The sequence below is a fragment of the Lissotriton helveticus genome, chromosome 7 (genome assembly GCF_964261635.1).
Source record: "Lissotriton helveticus chromosome 7, aLisHel1.1, whole genome shotgun sequence".
NCBI classification, from domain to species: domain Eukaryota; kingdom Metazoa; phylum Chordata; class Amphibia; order Caudata; family Salamandridae; genus Lissotriton; species Lissotriton helveticus.
Genome location: NC_136068.1, coordinates 1925835553 through 1925847979, shown reverse-complemented (window position 1 = coordinate 1925847979; position 12427 = coordinate 1925835553). Strand labels below are relative to the sequence as shown.

Sequence of the window (12427 nt, the reverse complement as noted above, 5' to 3'; positions counted from 1 at the left end):
AATTCATTGCATCCATTTGATCTCTTTTGGCCTCCGTTGTTCTGGCTGTCCTGGTGTTTTCCTCGGGGATCTTCCCTGATTGTATATTGCAGGTCCTACCTTTCTTATCCAGGGTAATTTGTAATTCGGTCTCCATACTCAAGAGACATTTCCCCTGTGATCCAGGACTCTTTCCCCATTTGGGCCAGTTAGGTTTCTCTTCGTCAATTTTCCTTGTGGTTGTTATTAACTGGTTCCAATTTTTTGGGCAATCATTGTTTTTTTCTTCGGGGATGTATTCCAATAATCTTTTTTCGATTTCCTGTGTTACCGTAGCTGGTTTGTTTCTCCCCTTTTTTTGCCTATTTTCTATTTCATCCTCTAGGTTGATTATATTATTTATTACCTTGTCTTCTACCGTCTGTCCTCTTTTTGTTTTAGATTGGGCGTTTTCTGGAGATCACTGTTTGCTTTGCCTGGAGTTGTCAAAAGGCCCTGGATTGTCTGCTGTACTATTTTCTTGGGTGTTTACTTCTGCATTTGGAAAGTAATCGGCCCGTTGTAACATGCTTTTATTGCCTTTTTGTGTGAATATGGCATCATTTTGTCTTTTTTCCTACTTGGTTTTTAAGATAGCGTTCTTCCTTGCTTTCCTTGCTCGTTTGCGTTGTCTTTTGGTTTGGTTCTCAGATACGCTTGGTGATACGCGGTTGTTGTTTTCGATAGGCCTGTTTCCCTTGTCATTTGTTATGTTTACTTCCGTTGTGTTTGTATACTTCGCCTCATATTCCTTAGTTTTTCTGACCCTATAATTTTGCCCTTATTTTCTTGCACCAGTATTTCTTCTGTTGATTTTGTTATCTGCGCCACACGCAGGATTTCGGTCAATATTTCTGGTAGGGATGCCAGTATATCTATCATATAATTATATTTATACATTTTTATTGTATATTCTGTCTGTGATCTTTTTACTTATGAATCTTATGTGATAACTGTAAATTTAATGAAATGTACTTTTATGGATGTTACTATGAACATTCGAATAAAGTTCTTTTGACCTTTGACCTATCATTTTACCGCTGCCACAACTTTGGTCTAATGATTTGGTTTTAATTTGGTTGTCTTTATTTATTCCTTTGGTTAATTGTACTGTGATTTTATCCAGCTTGGTGTTGATTCCTGCTATATGTGTTGCTATCAGGTTCATTAAGTCTACCTGGACGTCTAATTTATCTGATTGGAAGTTTAAAACGGCGATTGCTTGCTGTAGGCTTCTTAAAAGCGATTCGCTCCAGGTTACCGACTCCATGTTGTTTGGTTGTATTAAAATCCCTGATATGGAATCTAGTCCGCTTACTGATGAAATAGTAATTGGCGACTGTGTTTTTATGTTTCCATCTGATAAACGTCTTTGCACGTTATTTCTTTCTTTCCAGTGATTGGGGCTGGAAGTGCGCTTGATGGGGGTTGAGACGGCTCCACTTTCTACTCCCTTTTCCCTCTTTTCCGGTGCACCCGTTTCTTTGTGTTTCCCTTGTTTGATTGGGGCTGGAAGTGCGCTTGATGGGGGTTGAGACGGCTCCACTTTTTACTGCCTTTTCCCTCTTTTCCGGCGCACCCGTTTCTTTGTATTTCCCTTGCTTGTTTGCCCCTGGTTCCTCCTCCCTGAGCGTATTGAATTGTAGAACCTTGATGAGATTGTCCCTTTCCCTACTGTTGCACTCACTGGAGTTGGAATATTAATTTTTACCCTCCCGCTATCCAACGCTTTCCCTACTGTTGCACTCATTGGGGTGGGAATAGTAATTTTTACCCCTATGCTATCCAACGCTTTCCCTACTGTTGCACTCACTGGAGTGGGAATAGTTATTTTTACCCCTACGCTATCCAATGCTTTCCCTACTGTTGCACTTTCTGGAGTGGGAATAGTCATTTTTACCCTCCCGCGATCCAACGCTTTCTCTACTGTTGCACTCACCGGAGTGGAAATAGTAATTTTTACTCCTACGCTATCCAACGCTTTCCCTACTGTTGCACTCTCTGGAGTGGGAATAGTAATTTTTACCCTCCCACTATCCAACGCTTTCCCTACTGTTGCACTCACTGGGGTGGGAATAGTAATTTTTACTGCTATGCTATCCAATGTTTTTTCTACTGTTGCACTGCCTTGACCCGGTCACTCTACTACCGCACGGCCCCCGTGTGCCTGGATTCTGCTGCCGCTGCCTGCTTGGCCCTCTTGCTGCCTCCTCTCCTTAGGGCCTCTGCTCTCCAGGCTTGCCCTCGCTCTCCAGGCTTGCCCAGGCTTGCCCTCGCTCTCAAGGCTTGCCCAGGCTTGCCCTCGCTCTCCCCTGCTCCGCTTTCCCGCTCTTTCCAACCCCCCTTCTGAATCCTGCCGCTGCTCTCCTGTGGCCCGCCGCCCTCTCCTGTCTCCCGCTCCCCATTCGCCGCCCGCTCCCGCCTCCCAGCTGCTCCTCCCTCCTACTTGGCTATAAATGGCGGGGACCGCGCGGCAGTGAGCTGTGACCCTTGACCCGGCCACTCCACTACCGCACGGCCCCCGTGTGCCCGGATTCTGCTGCCGCTGCCTGCTTGGCCCTCTTGCTGCCGCCTCTCCTTAGGGCCCCTGCTCTCCAGGCTTGCCCTCGCTCTCTAGGCTTGCCCAGGCTTACCCTCGCTCTCCAGGCTTGCCCAGGCTAGCCCTCGCACTCCCCCGCTCTGCTTTCCCGCTCTTTCAACCCCCCCTCTGCTCCCCGCCACTGCTCTCCTGCGGCCCCGCCCACTCTCCTGTCTCCCGCTCGCCATTCACCGCCTCCCAGCTGCTCCTCCCTCCCACTTCGCCATATATGGCGGGGACCAAGCGCAGCGGGCGCGCCGATTGCGCGCCGAAGGCGCGCCAAATGCAAGCCCGTCTACGCCCGTCCACACCTGGATCGCGCCCAGCGCCAGAACCCCTGGACTCGCCAGAGCCAGCCAACCCAACTGAGCTACCACGCCGCCACCCTCCACGCACTCAACACCGGCCGACATCCATCCTGCTACCAAGCCAACCCGAAATGCACGCACGGAGCCTTCACCTGCCGCGCCTGCTACTTCACCTGCACTCGGTCCTGCACCGCGCCAGCCAAAACAGCCACCAACAACAACCACCTCAAGTGCATCCTGCTGAACACCTGCTCCATCCACAGGCACGCCGTCGAACTATGGGACCTCCTGGACAAAACGGCACCAGACGTCGCCTTCTTCACAGAAACCTGGATGAACGCCTCCTCAGCCCCCGACATCGCCATTGCCATCCCGGACGGCTACAAGATCATCCGGAGGGACCGCGTCAACCAGACCGGAGGAGGCATCGCCATCGCCCACAGAAACACTATCCGCATCACGACCAACACCGACGACACCCTCGCCACCACAGAGCACCTGCACTTCCAGATTCATACCGACCCCAAGGCCACCCTCAGAAGAACCCTCATCTACAGACCCCTGGGACCATGCTCACACTTCAGCGAGGCCATCACAGACTTCATCAGCAGGCTCTCCCTCGCCTCCCCCGACTACATCCTCTTAGGAGACCTCAACTTCCACCTGGAGAACGACCAGGACAACAACACCACCGCCCAACTAGACAACCTCGCCAACCTCGGATTCAAGCAACTGGTCAACACCCCCACCCATTACGCCGGCCACAAGCTCGACCCCGTCTTCTCCTCCAGCAACCACATCTCCTTCAGCCACACCACCGAGCTCCACTGGACCGACCACAGCTGCGTACACTTCAACTTCAGGAAAACAACGACCCACCACCGCCCTCAACAAACCCCCCAAAGATGCTGGAGCAAGATCACCACCAACCGACTCACCACCTCCTTGAGCCTAAACCTTCCCAACAACACCACGGACCCCAACGAAGGAGCCCGCAACCTCACACAGTGGATCACCGACTGCGCCGACACCCTTGCTCCACTGAAAAACCCTCCCAGCAACCTCAACAGCAAGAAAGCCGCGTGGTTCACCAATGGTCTCAAAGACTCCAAGAAATCCTGCCGTGACCTCAAGAAAGCCTGGCGCCACAACCAGTCAACGGATAACATGACAGCCCTCAAGAACGCCACCCGCAAACACCACCAGTTGATCCGCACCACCAAAAGGTCACCCTTCAGAGAAAGACTGGACCACACCCACAACAGCAAGGAACTCTTCAACGTCGTGAAAGAGCTCTCCAACCCCAACGCCAGTAACAACGACATCACGTCTTCTCAAGACCTCTTCAACTCTCTGGCCACCTTTTTTCACCGTAAGATCGTCGACATACACGACCGCTTCGGCGCTCAGAACTTGTACCCCACCACCGAACCTTCACCCCCCACCACCACTCTGTGCGTCTGGATTCAGGTCAGCATGGAAGATACCACCCACACGATGAACACCATCCACTCGGGTTCCCCAGCCAATCCCTGCCCACACCACATCTTCAACAAAGCCGACTCCATCATCGCACCCAAACTCCGGGACATCATTAACAACTCCTTCATAACCGCCACCTTCCCGGAGAGCTGGAAGCCTGCAGAGATCAGCGCCCTCCTGAAGAAATCCACCGCAGACCCCTCAGACCTCAAGAACTTCCGCCACATCTCGCTCCTCCCCTTCCCTGCAAAAGTCATCGAGAAAACCATCAACAAACAGCTGACAGCCTTCCTGGAGACGAACGGCTCCCTCGACCCATCGCAGTCCGGATTCCGAGCGAACCACAGCACCGAGACATCCGGACCCTGCTGGACAACGGAGAAACCGCCGCCCTCATCCTGCTCGACCTTTCAGCTGCGTTCGACACGGTCTGCCACCGCACCCTAACAACCCCTCTCCGCCACGCCGGGATCCAGGGAAAGGCCCTGGAATGGATCACCTCCTTCCTCTCTGACAGAACCCAAAGAGTCAGTCTCCCGCCCTTCCTCGCAGAAGCCACCAAGATCGTCTGCGGCGTACCTCAAGGCTCCTCGCTCAGCCCCACCCTCATCAACGTCTACATGAGCCCCCTCGCAGCCATCGCACGCAAGCACAACCTCAACATCATCTCCTACGCCGACGATACCCAACTGATCCTCTCCCTCACCAACAACCCCACCTCCGCCAGAGCTAGCTTCCAGGACGGAATGAAAGGCATCGCAGAATGGATGAAGCTCAGCCGCCTGAAACTGAACTCAGACAAGACAGAAGTCCTCATCCTCGGCCCATCCATCTCCGCCTGGGATGACTCCTGGTGGCCCCCTGCTCTGGGCCCCCCCACCCAAGTCCATGGACCACGCACGCAACCTGGGCTTCATCCTTGACTCCTCCCTCTCGATGGCCAGGCAAGTTAACACCATTACCTCCTCCTGCTTCAACACACTCCACATGCTCCGTAAGATCTTCCGCTGGATCCCCACTGGAACCAGGAAAATGGTCACCCAGGCCCTCGTCACCAGCCGTCTGGACTACGGGAACGCCCTCTACGCTGGGACCACCGCCAAACTACAGAAAAGACTCCAACGCATCCAGAAGGCCTCAGCACGACTCGTCTTGGACATCCCCGACACAGCCACATCTCTTCCCACCTGCACTGGCTCCCCGTCAGCAAGAGGATCACGTTCAGACTCCTCACCCACGCACACAAGGCTCTCCATGACTTGGGCCCCAAATACCTCAACAACCGCCTCACGTTCTACACGCCAACCCGCCAGCACCGCTCCGCCAGCCTCGCCCTCGCCACCGTCCCACGGATCCGCAGAACCACCACCGGAGGAAGATCCTTCACCTACCTGGTGGCCAAGACCTGGAACACCCTCCCCACCCACCTACGACACACCCAGGACCATCGCTCCTTCAGGAAGCAACTCAAGACCTGGTTTTTTGAGCAGTAGCAACCCCCCCTCCCCCCAGTGCCTTGAGACCCTAGCGGGTGAGTAGCGTGCTTTACAAATTCTCTTGATTGATCACTGGAGTGGTAATAGTAAATTTAACCCTCTCGCTATCCTATGGTAAATATATTGTATATTTTTTATTAATACTATGTTTATTTATATATATATATATTCCAATATCAAAAAAGTTCACGCGGCACACTTCTTGGCAGATAAATCACGATTTATTCACACAGGTTTCTAGCAAAACTCCTACGCGTTTCGAACAAACGTTCTTGATCACGGCAGTGTTCTACAATTAGTCCTTCTTTCATTTCCTCATTTTATACTTTCACTCTTTGCTCGTTAGCAGTGAGGCATTGTGGGCATTGTAGTTTCTGTGTGGTTGTAGTAACCTTTTTAACTTTATTTTCAGTTGTTTTAATGGGAATTTAATGTGGGGAAATTTCTAAAGATATATCCCCAAATGATACGTTTTTATCCTTGAGTAGGATATTCATTACGTATTGTTTGTCGAAAAAACTATTCTATCTATTTATATCGTTTGCGCTTCCATATATGCGCTACGATTTCAGGGATGTCTGATCCTTAGATTCTGTTATTACTAGGGCTGAGTGCCCTTAAAACACTCAGAGAAAACTTTTATTTTTATTTATATTAATTATTTATTTATTTTTATGTTATTTAAGTATTTTAAGTATCTTTAAGTTAGTTATATTTATTATTTGATTAATCTAAAATTACTTTTAACTATTTAAAAAATTCGATATTTTGACTATCTATATTTTTGTAGGCCTATATTTTTGATTTGATATTTTTGTACTTACCTGTTTGAAGATAGGAAGTCGATATTTTGGCATTCTATATTTTTTACTCAATATTTTTGTAGGTCTATATTTTTGCCATCAATATTGTTTCAGTGATCCTTGGCATTTTCTTGTCTTAGCCATTTGGTGCCTGCAGCCTGTCTCTGGGCCACATGACTGTTGATGGGTCACAGTTGGGGTGTGTGTATTCTTCCTAGACAGCCACACACCAGTGGGAGCTTAGGTATGACTCAGTGGGTCATCACTAGCAGGATGGGAGGGAACAGCTGGGCCCAGCCCCGCTTACACTTAAATAGGATGTGGACTGTCTGGATACAAAGGGGTGCATAACCCCTATAGTTTATCTAGAGCCAGGGCAAGGGAATCAGGGATCTGTGCACTTCAAAAGCATGCCTCTCGAAGCATCTCCCCAATTCAAAGGCACAACTGTAAAAGAAGGACAGCAGACAACACCAGTGGCATCAAACCCTTGGCAATGGACCAACCATCCCCTCGAATCTCCTACACGTCATCCCCACCAGCAATCTGAAAACCCTCATGCCACCCTCATTCTGAAACCCTCGCACCACCCTCGTGCCACATACCAACAGAACACACCATCACCCTCTTCTCTTTCTTTACCCCTATTCCTATCCTAGGTCCTGCCTCCTCTCCCTCAACTGTATTTTTTCTTTACCTACATCCTCTGTTGCTGCTTATGCCCTTGTGCCTTTCTCCCTACTGATACCCTAGCTCTACCTGTGATTATACCCTACTAAATCTACCTACCCTTTAATTCCCAACCAATCTCTTGTGGCTAGTACCTCTTACTTTGCCTATACCCGGGAACCTAAAGCCCTGCTGATACCCTGATATTTGTACTCTTGTCTACACTTCAGCACCCTTTCCTCTGCCCATATATCCCAGCACCTCCCTCTCTGGTTACACCTTTGTACCTCAGCCTTTGCCTGTACCCTAGTACTTCTACCCCACTCTATCTACCACAAAATCATTGTACCCTCGAAGTCTGCCCCTGCTCCTTAATCCCAGTATATCTACCCACTCCAAGTATGCCTTGTGCTACCTATATCCAAGATACTTCTGCCCCTTATGACATCCTAAGTACTTCTACCCATGACTGCACTTTTGTACCTTTACCCCACCCATATATTCTTGTACCTCTACCTTCCCCTATATCTTAGTCCTTCAATCCCTCACAATACCTAGTATGTCTATCCTTGCTTATACCCTACTACAGATTCTTAATGCCCCTACCCAGGTACCTTAGCCCCTGCCTACACGATAGTACCTCTACCTCTGCCCAAACCCTACTAACTCTAGCTACTCTTGACACTATACCACTTCTCCTGTATCTAGCAGCTCTAACAAAGCCCTAGTATCTCGTATGCTACCCGTACCCTGGTACCTCCACCCGGTACTACACCCTACTCCCACGCATGACTACACCTTAGCTGCCTTTACCTGTGCCCATGTCCCCTAGTACCACAACTGCTGACAATACCCTAGTACTCCCATCATTGCCTGTACCCTGGTACCTTAACCCCTTCCTATCCCTAGTACCTTCTCCCTTTACTACACCCTACTTTCACCCATGGCTACACTTTAGGTAGCTTTACCAGTCCACATATACCCTATTACCACAGCTTCTGACAATACCCTAGTACCCCTATCATTGGCTATACCCTGGCACCTTAACCCCTTTCCACCCCCAGTACCTCTACCTCTGCCCAAACCCTACAAAATGTACACCCCCTTGACCTCTCTCTAACTGCTCGCGTACCGTTGGTTCTCTACCCGCACCGTAGTGTGTCTCAGGCTACCCCGTCCCTAGGACTCCTGCCCCTTCCTGCACCCTAATACTCCTACACCTGCCTACACTTTAGTACTGCTACATTGCTCATACATCCTGGTTCCTCGCTGGTGCCTATCCTGTAGTTTCCCTACCTATGCCTATACCTTAGCGCCTCAACACATGCGTATGCCCAAATCCCTATACCCTAGTGCCTCAACTCCGTGCCAATACCCTAGGACCAGTACTGTGTGCATCATCCAACCCTCAAATCTCTTCCCCTAACTAATCCCTAATTTCTCAACTGATACCCTCTTCTCTGTCCCTACTCTAATGCCCCTTGGCTTTTACTACTTCACTGTTTTCTTGGGCCATTTACCTTTGTGTCCCATTTCTCTGGTGGTTTGTGTCGAGTTCCATATTTCACATGGAAAAGGGGGTTCCTCAGTTTGGAAACTGATGAAAATGGCGGTCCCCCTGTATGGAGCCCTGGGGCTGGCATTCTGGAGTTTTGTGTTTTCTTCAAAATGAGTTCTTATCTCGTCATTGACATGAAATAGGACATTTACAATAATTATCAGTTTTACCAGAAAAAGCACCAGACGCGTAGAATATTTCAGTTTTAGCCCCTGGTGAAACAACCCTGTGTGCATCCCATGTCTGCTGCTACTGAGTGATGCAAGTACCCTTATCAATAGGTAATATTGATTTATTGTTTTTCCTGCACAGGTGATGTCGGAGACTGGAAAAACTATTTCTCTGAAGCTCAAAGCCGGGAGATGGATTCAAAGTATGAAGAGTGTCTAGGAGGAACCAAACTTGGAGAAATAATGAATTATAGAGTCCACTGCAAGAGCTAAACATTCATTTCAACCCTGCCCGTGACGTCATTAGTCAGAAACCACGCCCAGATTGAATTACAAGATCTGAATGGAAAATTATTTTAAATCTGACACCACTGGTTTGGTGAATAAATACATTTTTGAGAATGCATCTACAGTACTTATGTTATTATTATTATTATTATTATTTATTTTTTTTTGTCCTCATTAGCCACTTCATTGTTCCAGGAACTCTCCAGCCGAGAAGACTCATTCATCTCTGTATAGGTAAAAACCAGAAAATAGTTTTAACACTGCCAGAGAAACGAGCCCAGTGTCTCAGCGAAGGGAAACCTCGCGCAATCTGTCTCCATTCAAGCTTATTGCCAGCTGTTAGTCCAATAGCTTTTATGGCATGGGGAGCCTCCCGTAGGACATGGAGTATTGGGCTTAATCATCGGACCCAGGGGAAAAATAAAAAAATAAAAAAATAAAAAACCCGGGTTCTCTGACTGCTTTATCTCCACTCAATTAAATAGTTCCAGAATCTCATGGTGCGAGGACTACAGGTTCTTGTCAAATCAACTTTAGATGTTACGTATAGTGACGTCAACCACTTTGCGTGAGTCGGCGAATTAATATTGACCCAATTTTTACATATTTGTCTTCTTGCTAAGAGGATGGCATAATATAGAAATTTCCTCTCTAATCCCTTAATATTGTCACTTAGGCCAAAAATAACTAAGGACCATGAGAATGGGATCGAAATTTTAAGCATTGATTCAAGAGATATCCTAACTTCTTGGCAGTAGCTAATGATGTTTGGGCACTCCCAGAACATGTGTAAGTCTGAGGCTGCTGGGAGAAGGCATTTACTACAGCACTTTCCTGGTTGAAACTTGGAGAGTTTTTTGGGGGAGTAGTACGCGCGATGCAATGTAAATAATTGGTTGCGCCTCAACCACGCAGTTTTATTATTTTATACAAAAGACTAAAGGATTCCCTCCAAAGTACTTCTTCCTGGGGTTCTCCATCTCCTCCCCACAACTTTAAAGGAAGATTAAAGTCGCCGTCACCTTCTTCCATGATGTTCCAGTAGTAAAAAGCAACCTCTTTACCACCAAAGGCTTTCTCGACTAAATTTTTCTCTAAGGAGCTATACCCTCCAATTTTGACTTTTTTCTTTGTCAAGTCTCTAAGCCAACTAGACAGTTGTAAATAGATGAACCAGGATAGTGGCGAGCTTATCCTGTTTGAGAATACCTCCCATTCTAATAGAGATCCTCCCGCCACCAACTCTCCCCACCTTTCTATTCCTGCCTCCGATAACACGTTTTTAACTGTCTCGATGTATTGTGGAGAGAGCCCTGGAAAATCCCAAATCGGTGCAAGATTGGAAAGATATGCCATTAGATTTGATCAAAGTCCATTCCTTTAGGAGCCAATATAGAGTCTTTAGCCTGACTTTCTTAAAAAATCTCTGATGTCCAAACTTGAACAAGAAACCATCAAGTGGAAGATTAGAACCCAATAGCATTGCTTTAAACAAACGACCGTTGGAATTGTCCTGGGGGGTCTTTAATAGCATCCTTGAGTGGGACAGATGGAAAGCCCAAGCGTAGTATTCCAGGTCTGGCAAGGAGAGTCCTCCCTTCTCTCTTCTCCTTCTTAAATTCTTCCATGCCAGCCTAGTCGATTTAAAGCTCCAGATAAATGAATTAATGTTTTGTTGACATTTAAACAGTTGAGTTGTATCAAATATTAATGGAATAGTGTTAAAGATAAATGTGTATTTGGGGAGAATAGTCATCTTCACTAGGCTCGTTCTCCCATAGATGGTAAGCGGGAGAAAGGACCATTCTTTCATTAATGCCTTGGATTCGCGGAATATCCGATCTAAATTAGTCTGGGCCAAGATGTTTATATCATTTGTAATTCTGATCCCCAGATAGCGGACTGAATGTGTCACTGGGAGCTGAAGGTTAGTGATGTTCCAAGCCATTATATCTGTTTTTCCGGGATTTATTTCGTATTCTGAAAATCTACCGAATTCTTCGGCCCTTTTTATGACCGTAGGGAATGTCTGCGCCGGATTAGTTGTGTAAATGAGAATGTCGTCCGCATATAGCCCGACTTTCTTCTCCCAACCAGAAAAAGAAAAAGGCAGAATATTAATGTCCTCTCTTATGATTTGCACAAATGGTTCAACATAAATGTTAAATAAGAGAGGGGAGAGAGGACACCCCTGTCTTGTCCCTCTACTAATTTCAAAAGATTTTGTATGTGTGCCATTAATCAAGGGGCTAGCTCTCGGGTTTTTATACAGCAGACCTATCACTCTACAAAATTTAGGACCCAGTTGGAATTTTTGCATAACTGCAGTTAAATATGACCAATTGACCCTGTCAAATGCTTTTGTTGCGTCGAGCGTCATGATTGCAAGAGGCAAGGCAAAGGTTGAGGCGATATCTATCGCTCCGATTAGAACATAGGTTGGATCAGCCAGTTGTCGACCTCCGATAAATCCCTTTTGATCGTGATGGATAATCGTTCCAATCTCGCCTCCCAATCGCGCAGCCAAAATTATTGAAAAGATCTTATAATCATTATTGAGAAGCGACATTGGACAATATGATCCACAGTCTACTGGGTCCTTTCCTGTTTTTAAGATTAAAGCAATATTTTCCTCACCCCAAGAACTTGGTGGTGTCTTCCCTCTGATTAGGATATTATTGAAAAGATTAGTTAAAATCGGGGTAACAATTGGGTTTAGAACTCGATACAATTCGCCAGGAATGCCATCGGGTCCTGCAGCCTTTCCCTGTTTTAGATGTTTTATGGCTCTTTCCACTTCTGCTTCTGTTATCTCTTTATCTAGGTGTTCACTCTGCTGCCTGGTCAGCTTTGGAAGGTTCACCTTTTTCAACCACTCAGTTCTTTCCTCGATGTTGACTTCGATCTCATCTGTGTATTTCTTCTGAAAGAATATACGAAAGGCTTCCCCTATTTCCAGGTCTGTCTTTCTGTTGTTATTTTTGCCTTCTAGCCTCACTTCTCGTATATGGTTTCTAGCTTGGTCTGCTTTTATTTTCCAAGCTAGCAGCCTCCCCG

General features: G+C 47.3%; 1 protein-coding gene across 1 annotated transcript in view; it reads left to right on the top strand.

Moving 5' to 3' along the window:
• LOC144767881 (sulfotransferase 6B1-like) overlaps positions 1–9400 on the top strand; it is a 117294-nt gene extending 107894 nt beyond the window's left edge. The window contains exon 7 of the mRNA XM_078651234.1: positions 9225–9400. Coding sequence (XP_078507360.1) covers positions 9225–9355 — 131 coding nt within the window. The 3' untranslated portion in view covers positions 9356–9400. The remainder of the gene's footprint in view (positions 1–9224) is intronic.
• The last annotated feature ends 3027 nt before the right edge of the window (positions 9401–12427 follow it).